Below are 15,642 nucleotides of genomic sequence, written 5' to 3'. Positions count from 1 at the left end.
AATCCTTTGAACATGAAAAGGATTCAGCAAATGCAGAAAAATACAGCTGGTTTCTGCAGTTAACTACAAACCTGGGGTATTCAACTTCACCCCAGATAAATGTGCTGACAGAAAGGAATTCCACAGGCCATGAACAGTAACTTTTTTTTGTTACATACAAGTTATACTCTAGGTTATAAAGACAACACGTAGGTATGTACTGTGTCTATACCTTGTATTTTGAGAAGATGCAAGAAACTTAGAGAATGTCTTGTCCCAGGAAAATTAGCAGTGTTTCTTTTAAGAGAAGAGCAAACTGTTACAATCATGTCAACAAGTCAATTAACTTCTGGCAACAAACTCAGCATAGCAGTTTGTAAGCCAAAGAAAATTTTTCAAAAGAGAAAATTTACAGACAAGTCCAAACTTTATTTAAAACTACCATTTTGAACAATTTTAAAATTACCAAACAAGTCACAATAAAAAATAAAAAATTAAGACAGAAAAAGAACAGTGCAGCAAAACTGAATAGAAGTGGATTCAGTTCCAGCTGTTTAAACTGCCACAGGCAGAAGATCACATACCTATCCTAAGAGGCAGCGTGTTAAAAATTTTACATTTTTATACACTTCCAGAATTCTGGGAAATTAGTGCTGATCTTCCATATGCATTTGTATACATAGAGTTTATAAATGCAGACATCTTCAGGTTATTCTTAGGCGTTTTGAGCTCCAAAAGTTTCTGTAAAAAAAAGAATAAAATCATTGTCTAACATCTACAAGGCATCAAACAGCTCACGACCACATTTCAACTGCTATTTCATCCTCACAAGCATTTTGAGCTATGGATTACTTGAACAGCTACAGCCATCCCCTCCATACACAGCTTAAGAATGGCTTAGAGCTAGCTACAAGTTTGGTGTGGCATTATATTCTTGGTCAGACTGTTCCCCCACAGCAGGCCTGGGCACCAGTATCCACCAAATGGGCACACCAGGCTTGTGCTGGCAGAGCTGTGACAAGCAGAACGCTGACAGGCAGTGACCGAAATGGAAGGAAAGATGTGCCTCTCCCTCACATTTTGCTCTGGAAAACATCTGTGCTGCCACTGAAAATGATTAAATAAAAAGCAGGTTCATCAGCTTATACTATTTGAGGAATTGGAAGGAGGCACATCAGCAGAAAACTGCTACAATCAGAATACTCGGTTCATGCCTTTACATATGCCATTACTGTATACTCCACTGGAGAATTACAAGTCTAACAATGAAATAGAAGTCTTTGATACTGTAATTTTGTCACAATAGTATAGAAAATGAAAACAACAACATTTTCTCTGATCTGCATTAAGTTTTGTATCTGCATTAAAAAATGTCATGAAGGTGAAAAATTTTATTGCTATCATACACACTGGAACTTTTTCCTACCACATGATATACTATGAAAAATAATTTCTTTTCACCTGAGGAGATATTTTACTATTCTGAAAAGTCTCTTGAATGTTTCTATCACAAAAACTCTGAGCAGTCTGTCAGGAAATTATACTAAGTGTTATTATATCAGATAACAGCAATTATGATTTACAGTGTTATTAAAACCAAGCTTGTGTAACAAGAAACAAAAATACTGCTCCATTTGAATAAGTTTCAAAACCATTATGTTGTGACATGCACTTTAAATATGTTCATTTTTATGACTTTATCAGCCACAGAATCTAAAAAAAGAATATAGAAATAAGATGGAGAGCAAGATAAAATCCCTTCATATCAACACAACATTTTCAAATGCATGATAACAAAACCCAGTATTTTTACAGCACTGCAATAACTGCTAACTTCAATCAGTGGTATTTAAATTCTAGCATTCCAGAGTGTTTTCCCAATATGTGTGCAGAATATACAAAATAATTACCAGGTTCTTTCAATGTTTGGGCATCTCCTACTAATTCTTGATCTTGAGCTCCACCTCCATCCAGTAATTCATCAGACAAACTCTTGGTTTGGGCCTCTGTTTCCATTTTCTTCATTAAATCTGCCTTTGTAACAAAAAAAGAGAATCTCAAAATTCTGGATAATTCTTACTGCTGTTTGGGTAACACAGACATTTAGGGTATGCACGTCTAAACAACAATTCCACAAATAATAGCAAAATACCTCTGAATACACAGCAAGTTTGAGGGGCAAGTCTTCAACTTTCACAAAGTCATCTTCATCAGATTTTTGACTTACATTTCCAGAACCAGGTTCCTGTTAATAAAAATAGTGGTATTTAAGAAGTGCTATTTTGTTTTCTTTTCACTGCAAAACTATTAAAGTACATTAAAAAACCCAACATGCGTATCAAATTTGCAGACGGAAACAAAACAAGACTGCAAACCAGAAATAACACTGCGACAGAAAAAAGTTTATCCTTTCTCTTGGATGTATCTTAACTGAATTATACACACATATTCGTTCACTAGCACGGGTGACTCTGTGTCAGGGCTGCCAGCCATGGAGCTTTCAGAACTTGCAGCAGATTTGTTCTCTGCACACGTGGTATCTGGTGTTTGAGTTTCATTCCCTGTTAAAGATGAGCTTGATCCTTCTGTTTTCACAGTGGCTGTTATAAAGGATTCTGGGGTATTGACTGCTAAAGCTGGTGTATTCTCCATGACGCTGAGGTAATGAGGCACAACTGCAGCCACATCTTGTTCACCTAAAACCACAGAATTACATTTTAACTAGGCAGAGATCGTAAAATATTCGGAACATACAAAAATGCTAGATAATTATTATTATTCTAAAAAATTATGATCCAAAGCTACAGAGCAACGAAAGTGAATTATAGTCTCTTACACCAATACAAAGCTGACTGAAGTAAAACATCCATTATTTGTACCATTACAAATAACTGTGATATATACTGTATACTTAAGTATAAACAATTTATCACATTAGAGTATGTGACTTGATTTCTGACTCAAAAAAGTTCTTAAAAAACCCACAAAAAACAACTCCCAGAACTAAGTGACCTACTATAAAATACTTATTCTAGGTATGAGGTGGTATAATACATAACAGTAAATTCCTTAATATTTTGCCACTCTAATATTGATTTTTAGTCTACAAAGTAAGGCCAAGAACAGAACCAGTGTTTGCAAACAGAGAAACACAGGCAAGGTGGTAGTAACAGCAGCTACACTAGAAATAACATTCATACAACCCAGTAATGCTCTCTTCTTTTGATGGAAAATCATTTCTTTGCTCTTAATCAGTTACAACATTACTCACAGGAAAAAACGGTAAAATATAAAGTAATTTCAATAACTAGTAAAATGGAAGTAGCAGAAAAAAACAAGTAGAAGACAAATCTAAACATCAAAACACTGTAACACATGTTAATTCTGATACAGCTGTGTCCCCAGAGCTGCAACAATCAGCTAAAATTCTTGCTCATGTCAACCATCAAAACCACATCTACTTAAGTAAGATTATTCCGTGTTTCTTCTTTAAAAGGTTTATTGTGTCAATATCAACAGAGGTACGTCCAGGCAACTAATACAGTTCCATGAAAAAGACAGTAAATTTAATCATTTTTCTCCTAATTACACATATCACACTGTCCAAGACAATTCTCACCATATGCACATTTGTATGAAAATGTTAGTCTCTCAGGTACTGCACACAGGGCTTACCTTTAACATTAACAGATTCTTGTTCTGATGACAAAATCTCACTGCTTTTTGCCTTACTCAATTCTTGGTTAGAAGTCTATTGGGGAAGGTAAAAATGAGTTATAACAAAATTTTACTGATCAGCTTTACAGCTTATTGGCAAATTTACTAACTAGAAACATACTGCACACTTGCTCCATGAATCTGTGTTTTCACTAGTTTGAAATAAAGATAGCAAGTTCCTATTTGCCAGCTAGTCAGCAACAGTTTACAAAACCATTAAAACCAGCAGACATGTTTTATCTGAACATTTTCTTTTTGCTACAGTAGTTCCCAGGTAAACTCTTTTGTTCCACTTTAAAGATCTACTGTTTTAGCCTTTAAAGTAAAATGTTCCAATTGCATCCTTGCCTGCTGATCTAACCAAAATTTCAGTGGATTGTCAATCTTATTTAATATGTAAAGATCTGACAACTCTCCAAAACCAGGTCACACATATTTAAGCATTTTTAAGAAAACTAACAGTGAAATAACAATCATACTCAATAACACTTCACCATTGTTCCAGAAATAATTATCGCAGAAAGGAGGAAAGACAAACCAAAGACATGCTAGAATACCAGAGTGAATTACTCCCAATTAGAACTTGATCTCAGCAAACAGGGAAAGAACTACTTAAAGGTTTAAAATTTTGCTTTTCTGAAAGTTTAACTTCTCACTTGCAGCTTAATGTTTTTTCCTCTATCATAGCAGATGTAAACACTAGTTTTTTCTCTGTCCATCCATCCACTTTGGCATCAGCTGTAATAAACTCAGGTGAGGAATGCCACATTTTGCATGTAGCAGCTATTGGTATCATACAATTTCTTGTATTATTCTTTTACTTTCAATAGTACAAAAACAGTGCAACAAGAAAAAACGAGGTACATATAAATGTGTAATGAAAAGCCATGCACTGGCACAGGTTTGTTCTGCTTTTACAATTTTGATGGTACCTGCTCATTTTCAGTTGTTTCACTGCTGGCTTGTAGTGATGTTTGCACATCAACAGGTCCTTCCTCAAATTCTATTTCTTCATCTTCATTCTCATCTTCTCCACTGCCATAGTTAGTTAGAGCTTGGGTTTCTGCTTTTGATAAACCTAAAGGCAAATAAATGTAAGACCACCTTTGAATTGCCAAATCCTATTGGGGAATTTAATGCAATAAATGTTTTACTTCAAAACACTCTTTAAGATTAAGATGCAGTAATAATTTAACTTTCAAAGATCTGTATGTTTCACATCAGCTACATTATGAACAAACACCCCTATGCTGGTGTGAAACGTCAATGTTATTAAACAAGTTCGTGCAAAAAATGTAAATGGTAAAGGAATCCAAGCTAGTTTTGGTGTAAGATGAAAAAAACCAGGACAATAAATAAATAAATAAATGCAAGTTTTAATTTAAAATAAAAGCACATTTTAAAAAGCCACATTATTTAAATGAAAAATGCATAAAATTTGCACAGCTTTCACATCATTCAGGTTAAAAGCTGGGAAACTCTGAGTTAAGCTGAGACAGGATATATAACTTAATGAATCTGTTTCTAATATATTTTTACAGATCTACTGATTATGAAAAAAAAAGAGCTCCTCTAATTGGAATATTTAACCCTTGACATAACACTAGGAAATACAAACTGCAAAACTTTCACTGACAAAGGACTAACTATAAAATCTGTAAGAGAAGGTGTTACACAGCACTACTTCATGCAAATCTATTGTAAAATTAGCTGGTCAAAACTACAGTGGAAGCACTGAATAATGAACTATATAAAAGTGCCTTACTTATTGCCACTGGACCACTTTCACTTTCCTCATCTTCCTCTTGATCAGATGCATCAGATCTAGTACTTTCAGGCACTCTGTTACCAGCACACACTTCTGAGTCCGGTACTTGTTTAGCAGTTTCAGTCTCATCCTTGTCCTAAGGAAAACATGGAATACTGTGTAATTTCACCTTGGTCTAAAGACTGCACTAAGGTTTCTGAATAAAGGAGTTGTTTCTCAGAAGTTAAAAAGTATCTACTAAAAATCTGTTTAAGAAGTCCTTAGGGCCTTGAAATGAATACAGCAGAACAACACTCCTAAGAAAGAGAGAGCGTCAGAACTTCCTGTAAGAGATCACAGCACTTCTCAGACACAGCTTTCAAGGACCTCATAACTACTAAGTATGTCATTATCTGAAAAGGTTGACATTGATCAGCATGCTAGGTTAAAAAAATCCTTTAAATTAGATTTGTAATTATCAAGAAAACACACACCTGCATTATTACAACAACTTCCATGCTTCTTCTAAATGAGGGGTAAAAATATTCCTAACTGCAGCTTATTTCTTTAGCAGTATCTCCTCATCAGTCTCTCTGTTCAGTAATTTGCTACATATGCTGAATGAGAAAATCCTGCTCTTCCTGTATGAACCTCAAGCAAAGCCCTGAGTTTGGGTCCAGATCTTGAAAGGACTCTTCTAAACTACAGCAACCGTACCAAGTGATGTACAGCTTCCCACTTTTACTTCCAAAGCAGTGTGACAGAAGCTCTAAGCCCTAGAAGAAAGCACTGACTCCACTCCCACACATGCGTACTCCTATACCAATATCCCTTTAGGAAAGCAGTTAACATTCTACTTGGTGTATATATCTGTATCAATCCCTTGGCTGGAGAAAGCTGAACATAGCAGCAGACCATTTAAAACTTCATACACAACACATTTCCCCAGTGATATCAGTGGTTTTCAAAAGAAACTTAAAAAGAACAGGGACAAATTCTGAGCACTAACATTTGATACTCAGAGCACAGCCAGGCTTGGACTCTGAGACCTCAAATACCAAGTGTCACAGTTCAGAACATCTACCTTCTCGTGAAGATGGAAAATAAATCAACTCATTTCATACCATTAAAAAAGGAAATGTGAACTGCTAAAAATAGTTAAGCTGTCCTTAGAAATGGAAATTGTAATTTACTTTGTTACTTTGATAAAATCAATCACTGAAAATAACAGAAAGGAGATTAATAAATTTCTAAAGGCTGGAAAATAGGCTGCATACAGATATTAAGAAAGACAAGAGTAAGTCTAAGTGACCTTCGAAATTATCTGAGGAATAGAGAGTTGAAAGGAATATACATACTTTGTCCTCATCGACATCTTCAACAGAAGAACAAACATCCACCTGGAGACCTTTTTTTGCCTAGAAGAAACACAAACTCTCTTCAATTCAAAACTGAAATAACTTGGAAATACTGAATCAAATTAGAGCTTCATGAAAGCCAGGCTGAAATGCTGATCTTACCAAGAATTGTTATCTTAAAACAGCAAGAAGTCACAGCTACTTTTGTACACACAGATGTCTTCAAAATTTCAGAGTTGCAAAGCATTAAAATAATCTGTGCTAATCCTCCTTATTTAAACAATTATGTTTATATTGGGCTAATCCTACAGTCTGTGGTTGAATCATATCTAGCATATAGAACTAGATGCATCATGGCAGGGGGGTTGAAACTAGAGGATCTTTAAGGTCCTTTCCAACTCAAACCACTTCATGATTTAACTCTGATCAAGACAGAGCTGTGTTTTCAGCAGTTACTTTACTGGACTCAAGAGAGCCAGCAAACTGAACAAGATCAAATATGTCTGCATCAGGATTCCAGAGTTGAGGGCTGTGAGAAAAAACACATAGGGATAATTGTGCAGGTCTGTACAAAGTACCCAGGACATACCACTTCTGGCTCATCTCTGGCTTTGTTGAATCTGAACCTCTGCCACAGCAATGAGGCAAACATTGATCTTAACCCTAATTCTGCCTTCCAGGACAGAAGAAATGCTCAATCTAAGCTGGCTCCATGCTTTCTCACAGCAGGTATAAACCAGCTCCTTATGTAACAAAGGCCCAACAGGCAACTTCAGCTAAAACAGGAAGTCATGTTCTAAATCTTTCTGGATTCAGAGTGCTCCTCCATCCTCTTTACAAGGCCCTCCACAGTCTCCCTCATACCAGCCATGCTATTGGTATATCTGAATTATCTTGAAATATTGCTGGTGGTACACCTAAAAATACTTGTAGGACTTTATAACAGGATCAAAAAAACCCTTGTGCTGACATTTAAAAATTAATTAAGGGTTTGCTTTGGTGTTTGTGTTTCTAGAAGAAAACCAAAAGGATACTGAAATCATACATACATAAAGATGATCTGGTTTATTTGTCTGTTTTGTAAACAGATTATATAACTTTAAAAAAGCAGCTATGTTCCCAATAAAAGCAATACTAAAATTAATAATATGAATGGTGTGAAACCTAGCCAAAGCTTGCTTTTTAGAGCAAGAATACATCCTACAGTCTCAAATATTTCTGAAAAGTTTATATATATTTTACACACCAAGTCCAGAAATTGATTCTTTCTGCATATGGCGACAAACCAACCACATGACATCTTCAGAGGATTTACTCGTTTGTTAAAGATGATGTCGAACTAAACTACTTCAAGGAAACCAGCAGGCAAACCTAAAGAGAATGAACGGGGACCTCCAATATATCAAAATACTTAGCTGGGTGTAGTGGGGCCATACATAACCTGGCCCTGGCAATGGGATAAAACTTCTTCACAGTACATAGTATGAGGCTGTGTTTTCAATCTGTGCTGAACACAGGGTTGATAGCACAGGGATGTTTTCATTAACACCAAGCAGCATCCCAGGGAGTCAAGACCTTCCCTGCTCCTCACCCCACCCCAAACGCAAGCCTTCTCACAGTCCACAGCTCTTGGAAGAGGACACAGCCAGGGAAGATGCTCCTCACTAACCCAAGGGATGTTCCACACCACATGGCATCATGCTCAGCATATAAAGCTGGGCAAAGAGAAAGGGGGGAGATCCAAAGTGATGGAGTTTGACTTCCCAAGTCACCATTACATGTGATGGAGCCTCTCCTAGAGGTGGCTGAACACCTGCCACCTGCCTACGGGAAGTGGTGAATTAATTCCTTGTTTTGCTCTGCTTGCATGTGCGACTTTTGCTTTATCAATTCAAGTGTCTTTATCTCAACCCACGAGCTTTCTCTCCATTTACCCTTCTGATTGTCTCCCCATCCCACAGAGGGGACTGAGTAGCTGTGAGTGGCTCTGTTGCCTACTGGGGTGAAACTATTCAATGGCCTCAGGTGCTAAAACTATTACAACACTTGTTTATTCCTTCCTATGTTCACATATAACCATTAGAACATTTCCTTTGAATTAAGAACTAAGTATTTACAATTAGATATCTGTAATAGATATTCATTTATAACACAGGACTTGTCCTTACTGAGGAAAACCAGTTCACACTCCTACACAAGCAATACTGTGATTACACAGCAACTGGTAAAATAAATAAATAAACATAGATGAGGTATAAAATAAGGTAATCAAACTAGTTAAGAAATACAATCTCAGAAAAGCTACGTTTTTCAAAAATAAAATAAAACAAACCTCTTTAGCATAAGACTGCACTACTTCAGTGGTTTCTATTTTTCGTTTACATCTCTGCTTCACAGAAATACTGTTGTTGTCCAAGTCTTGCATGAGTTTAAAAAAGGCTAATTCATTGAATAACACTTCAGAGATCTCCACAAGAAGATCCTCCCCACAATCTTTTAATTTTCTACCAGCAAATTTCGCCAGTGAATCCTGTGAAGAGAAATAATTCTTCAGCTTCTGAAATAGGCCTTCAAGCTTTAAAGACTAAGTAGTTTTCATATTTCTAATAACTCAAAATTAGTTATGTATATATTAGCTCATATTTTTTTTAAAAAAATAGTGTCTTAAACAGATTTTACATGGAATCTCTAGTCACATAATACAGAACTTAATGTGCTCATGATTTAAAATCCATGCTTGTAGAAAAAAAAAGAATAATGAAAAAGTGCAAACTACAGATTTTCAGGAATTTCCACAAGATGTCCACGAAAAGCATCACTGGAGCTTTTGAAGACAGCCACAAGCCAGAGATACACCTCTCACTACCTTGCTGTGACAGAAAAGATGTTCTGTGTGCTGTAAATCATTAGTTTAGGAACAAAGGTAATACCACATCATCACATCAAAGCTGAGGGAGAACAGCAGCTATGTTATTCAAGGTATAAAATACAACTTCAGAGAAGCTGGTTTATTTGTTGCTCATTAGCCAACTTCAGTGTTGCAAAGCAGCACTGAAAAACTACTAACCTGAAGTATACTGCCAAGCTGCTTATGAAAGAACTTCACAAATTCTTTACTTTCATCATTTTGTTGCGTAAGAGTCAAAACCATACGTCTTACTGCTGTCAGTAACTGAGAAGAGCATACTTCATCCATGTGTTCCTAACAAGTATAACAGAATGAGCTTTGTTACCACTTCAAAAGAAAAATAAAAGCCATCAACTCCAATACAGAAATTAGTTTATAAAAAAACCACCTGCCCAGTGAAAGAACAGGACACCACTAAAAAGTCCTAATCAATCTCACAAACATCATACTTCATGAATGACTGATTGGTCACAAGACAATGGTTGATCTCAGTTTTCCAGTACATGAGTACTTGTTATCTTATAACATTTGCTGTGTACACAAGTGTATTAAAGTGTACATTATGATATCCACTGTTATACTGCAGCCTTAAAACTGCAAATAAAAAACAAGTCTTCAGGCACTTTGACTCTGGCATGTCAACAATATGCAGTTTTTAAACTTAGTATCATCCAAACACCTTATTAGACAAACCTAAGTTTATACACTGTGCATACTGTAACAGGGAACAGGGAGATGCCTTAAGCATCTTACAACTCAATCTTCTCTGCTCTCCAACCTTGCAAAAGAGGAACTGTGACTATTTCTCATTCAACAAAGAATATTTCTTTTCTGCAATCAGAGAAGTTAAAAAGCTCTCAACAACTTTAAAGATATCTGTAAACAGGAGAAAATAATGCTAAAAATCAACTACTCAGAGGTATTCTTCAAAAATACCCTATTACTGTATATGTAACAGTTTTAATTAGTGGTCTCAGTTCTGTCTGCTATAAGGCACCAAATATTTCCGAAGTACACTCTCAAACATTCCTATATTTATTTTTGTCAGCTCCGAAGCAAGCAACCTCTATTCTTTTCGATGTCAAGTCCACCTGCCCTATGAAATCTAGAACTCTCATCATTTATTTCTCCTAATAAAACCTATGAGAATCTTTCTGTGGGAACATTTAATTCTTACTTCATCTTCAGCAGAGTCTGCAACTGAACACATTTATTGGCAGCTGGTTTAGATTTTAAATATTGTTCTTCTGTGCAATTATACAAGTGCTTTTCTTATTCTTCTAATTCACATCGGATTATTACAACCCCTTACCTTCAGAAAAGGAATGACCTCTTTCATAATTGCTTTAATCTGCCGGTCAAGCTGCTGAGTATCTATACGAGGACATGGAACCGCAGAAACATCACCTGACTGTGGCACAGACTGACATTCACTGGTACCCACACCTCCTTTTAATTAAAAAAAAAAAAAAAAATAAATTAAAAAGCAGTACATTTAGTACAATCAACACTACTATTAAAGAAATACCACTTTCAAAAACTTATTTATTTAAAAAATAAATCTTATCTCCTTAAGTACATTAAAGTCCTTTCAAACTTTGCTAAGTTTTCAATATAAATAAAGAGGAAAAAAATTTAGCTTGACAGTTTATAATTCTTTTCTAAAACTAAGCAAAATATATATATATGTGCATACCTTCTAATTTAGCAGTAGAAGCACCCTGAAAATTACTAGAGCAGCCCTCAGAGTCAAGGGTACTTTCAGCTTCAACTTTCATACGCTCATATTCCCTCATCCAAGACAAAGCTTTATCTAAGTGAATCACTGTGTTGCCTATATTTAGAATAAAAACACTTTTTAATCTAAATAAAAAGTTTTCAATTGGTAGACAAATAAACAATGATAAAAACTACTTCAAGGTCCCAAGTTTTGAAATCTACATATAACTAGTTATATTTTATTACACACTTTGATAAACTCAGTGTTTCAAAATTAGCTAATTTAATTATGTTTTGTAGGACAAAACATGTGATTACACACTAAAAATCAAGTAGCAGTGTACTAAAGTGCAGATAATTGCAGGCATTTAGGGAGGGAAGGAGTAACACTAAGTTACATTATTCTCACCAAGGTCATCAGTGGCAAAGGGTTCAAAATTTGAGGAAGTAGACATAGTACTCCCATTGTCTGCATCAGCTTGTTCACAATCTTGACATGCTTCTGTAGAAAAGTTCTTGCCAAAAGTTTCCTAAAAAATACCAGACAACTGAATACAAAGAGGAACACATCATACTCTCACAGATGTGTTAACAAGCCTGCAAGTCCTTTCAGTGACTTGTTGTGGTATCAGGATTTGTCATCAGACTGCCTGACTGGAGAACAACGCTACTTTCAAGATACAAATCCATCAGGTGAATCTACCACACTTGTTTCAAATACTTCAAGTACAAAACATGTAAGAAGAAACTGTACAGAAGTGTAAGTGATTTTCAAATACTAAGAAGAAACTGTACAGAGGTGTAAGTCATTTTCAAATACAAAAAAGCAAAAATTTTTGGATAATCATGTGATCAGTACTTGCCCTGACCTTACTCAGAAGAGGATTTTGGCTCTTTCTGAATGTATTAGTTTCCAATTTAGATCCCTCTCCATGCTTCATTCATCCATGATACATCACTCACTTGCAGTACCGAGAATCCTACCATATTTTATCACTTTTGCATTGATTCTTTTGACACCAGTTGCTTAGAAAAGTTGTAAGTTGATACTAATTTTAATGAAATTCAGTCTCTATTATATTTCAGGAGACAAGCAAACGTGAGCTGAAATACAGGAAAAGCTGTCAGTAGCTTCTGAATTTGAAAACTCACATCATCTGTAGAGGCAAGGCTTTCACTAGGAGTGAGTTCAGAATTTGATGCCACCCAGGTTGCAGAATTCAGTGATTTTGCACACTTCCCTTTTTCATTTTTCTCAGATAAATGTCTGGTCACTATATCCTAGAAAAGATAATCTATGCTGTAAAAAAGATCTAAGGTTTGCTTGATATATATAGAAAATCAAAAATCCTGTGCATACCTGCAAAGCGTATAGAGCCCTTTGCCTCAGATAATCTGTATTTAGCAGCTGAAGCTCATGGAAAAGTTCAATAAGAAAGTGGGGACGAGACTCATTTTGAGAAATGAGAGTTGCCACTTCAGAATAAATTGTGTCTCGCAGAGCTTCAAACATAGAAAGATCACTACCAGTTTCTGCAGAAAAAAATAAAAGGAACTTGTTAAGTCCTTGACAGGCATCCATTTAATGGACAACTGCCTATCAAGTATGCAAGTTACAGGTATACAAATTATGTCTCAATCATTGCAGATTCCCTAATAGCTGCTTTCGTAAAGTTTATTAATTTCCTGAAGTGCAAGCATTCTTAGATTATCCCTTATGCAATCTTTAATATATGAAACACAATAAAGAGCAACCATAAAAATAATTTTCTTTACATTTCTGAACAATATCTTTAGAAAATATACTTTACAAAAGAAAATATTGCACACACAATGATGCTTTCAGAATAGGTATTAAACACTGAAAATAGAGTTTTAAGACATTTCAAGAAAGACAGCGAAAGGTCTCAAGTTTATATAACACAAGCAGTCCACACTTCTGCAACACAAGCAGCGTTAAGAAAGCTTTAGACTGAACTCAAGAAAGCTACCCTTTCCCAACATAAATACTACATTCTCATATCTGTCTAGTATCACTCCCAAGTTCACAAAAAAACTCCTATCCTTAAACCCCATTACATATGTATGAGAAGACAATGTGTTCTCTACTAAAGCTCCCAATCATTCAAAAATTAAGGATTATTATCCTTTTGTCACAACAATCAAATTACTACATACATTATTGGGAAGTGCTGAATGGAAACATAGTTAAATTTGGAAAACTCAGTTTAACAGATGTATAATTGTTAGTATTCAAGTTAATGAAGTTATTAGCAATACAGCAAACATTACTGTGCAATTTGATTACCTACAAACATTTTACTGATTTTTTAAGCACAGGGATGCTTCTTCAATCTTTGGAAAGCTACTACAAATTGCACCACTCCTCCATTACTAATATGCAATAGCAGCTTTTAAACACACTAAAAATGCCTACTGAAATTAGTTTTTTGATGTAGTATCTACCTCTGTATTTTCTATTTGTATTTGTTACTAATCAAGAACATGGTAACCATGTTCTCCTCAACTATAATTCAAAGCAGTTTGTAACACTGCTATTCATGCAAGGTTGCTTTTCTCTCTTGGCTATAGAGAATATGCTGCAATAGCACTGATCTTGAACATCTGCTAAACAGTGAGTTACAGAACCAAAGGTAAGAGAAGAAAAAAAAAGTAATAAGATATTGTTGAAGCTAAGCAGTGAATGCATTACCTGGCGCTTCAATGCATGCATTTCTGTTAGACTGCTGCAGAATTCTCCTAGCATGCGCTGTAGGAAAGTGGGGATAGACAGTGATAAACACAAAAATGCGCACCAGAAATAAAGACAGGGTCTATACAAAACAGCAGGAGGAAGACTGCTCAGTTATCCAAATCACATCAGAGCTGCTTATTGTGAGAATGAGAACTTGACCAGTGAAGTTTATTAGGTACACTAATAAACAGCTCTTAGTGTGGACACAGCTACACTGGCAAAGCTTTACATTGTGCTACAATGACTAAAATTTCTGCATCTCTCAAACAAAACAAAAATACTGGCAGAACCAAAAAAGGCACAGGAGAGAATTTTTATGATCTATATACAAGGAAAGCAGTGCAGATGGCAAAAATGTAAGGGTTTATGTGATGTTATAAGACTGAATTTAAGTGATATTTGATGAAGCTCATTTAAGCATGAATAGGAAGAAGACATGTATGCAGTACAGGATGTAGTTTAAACATTATGCAATATTTCATCAGTTTTGCAGTTACTATCCATAAAAATCACCAACAAATGGGTGAGATAGGCTACATTTTTCCTTGTTGTACTGTAATAGGTTTCTAAATTACTTTAATCAAGTACTTAATATACAGAAAGCACCCAAAAGCAATCAATACCCAACTTTTTACAAATTTACACTTACAGCATCCTTAAAACTTAAAATGCAAAATCCACATGCTAAATATACAGTCCTGTCTTCCTGTCAAAATGCACTGCATTTAAATAACACACTAGGAACTAAGATCCCTTACTCACAGAAGCTGAAAAAATAATTAGACATTTAGAAAAGAATACCTGAAGACATTTCTGTAGATCTACTGTATTTAATGATTTTTTCCAATTGTTCCTGATTCCTTTTGCTGAACACCTTTGCATGAACCACGTCCTCAGAGTGTCTGCTTTTATTGTTCCTGCAGGGTTCACAGACACTAGAAGCACTTGCACTTTCATAACCTAATGGGAGGAAATGAAAAGGAAGAAATGAAGAAAGAGCTTACAAAATGTTCTATTACTTTAAAAAAAAATGTTCAAAGGCACTCTAAAAGCTGCAAAATACTAATGATATTTCCCAGACTGAAATCTTCCTCTGTACCCTGAAGCCATACAGTAGTACTAAATCCTCAGCAAACCCAGTAGTACTAATATACTAACTAGTACTGTCCCTCTCCTCTTGGAATTTTAATGAAGCATATTTTTCAGCAAATAATCAAGTCCAGTTTGAACATGAAGACAATGAAGAAGATTCTCCTTGTTATTTCAAATCTGCACATATCTCCATCCATGATCCTTTTAAATCATGGTATCTCAGTTGGTTATTTATTTCCTATTTACTGAAATCCTAAAAAGCCTTATGCAGTTGTATCATATAAAATTAAGTAATTTCAATAACTTATTTTCATTATTATAGGAGAGTAATAAATAATAAGTTTTCATTTATGGAGAGTAAATTCTC

The 15,642-nt window shown here is 35.3% G+C and overlaps 1 protein-coding gene across 14 annotated transcripts in view; it reads right to left on the bottom strand.

Annotated features, from left to right (window-relative positions):
* Nucleotides 1-387: 387 nt before the first annotated feature.
* The window catches only part of PCM1 (pericentriolar material 1), a 36,815-nt gene continuing 21,560 nt past the window's right edge, over nt 388-15,642 (bottom strand). For 9 of the 14 annotated variants that reach the window (XM_083860752.1, XM_083860758.1, XM_083860762.1 and 6 more), the window contains 17 exons: nt 14,985-15,143; nt 14,142-14,198; nt 12,789-12,961; nt 12,581-12,709; nt 11,838-11,958; nt 11,406-11,543; nt 11,022-11,158; nt 9,869-10,003; nt 9,134-9,331; nt 6,802-6,861; nt 5,462-5,600; nt 4,629-4,774; nt 3,655-3,730; nt 2,425-2,675; nt 2,132-2,224; nt 1,890-2,013; nt 388-720 (listed from right to left, as the gene is read on the bottom strand). In XM_083860752.1, coding sequence (XP_083716878.1) covers nt 695-720; nt 1,890-2,013; nt 2,132-2,224; nt 2,425-2,675; nt 3,655-3,730; nt 4,629-4,774; nt 5,462-5,600; nt 6,802-6,861; nt 9,134-9,331; nt 9,869-10,003; nt 11,022-11,158; nt 11,406-11,543; nt 11,838-11,958; nt 12,581-12,709; nt 12,789-12,961; nt 14,142-14,198; nt 14,985-15,143 — 2,162 coding nt within the window. In that variant the 3' untranslated portion in view covers nt 388-694. The remainder of the gene's footprint in view (nt 721-1,889; nt 2,014-2,131; nt 2,225-2,424; nt 2,676-3,654; nt 3,731-4,628; nt 4,775-5,461; nt 5,601-6,801; nt 6,862-9,133; nt 9,332-9,868; nt 10,004-11,021; nt 11,159-11,405; nt 11,544-11,837; nt 11,959-12,580; nt 12,710-12,788; nt 12,962-14,141; nt 14,199-14,984; nt 15,144-15,642) is intronic. The other 5 variants (XM_083860759.1, XM_083860756.1, XM_083860757.1 and 2 more) reach the window with 2 other exon arrangements.

Source organism: Zosterops lateralis (genome assembly GCF_965231275.1).
Source record: "Zosterops lateralis genome assembly, chromosome: 5".
Lineage (NCBI taxonomy): Eukaryota > Metazoa > Chordata > Aves > Passeriformes > Zosteropidae > Zosterops > Zosterops lateralis.
This window is presented reverse-complemented; position numbering and strand designations above follow the sequence as displayed.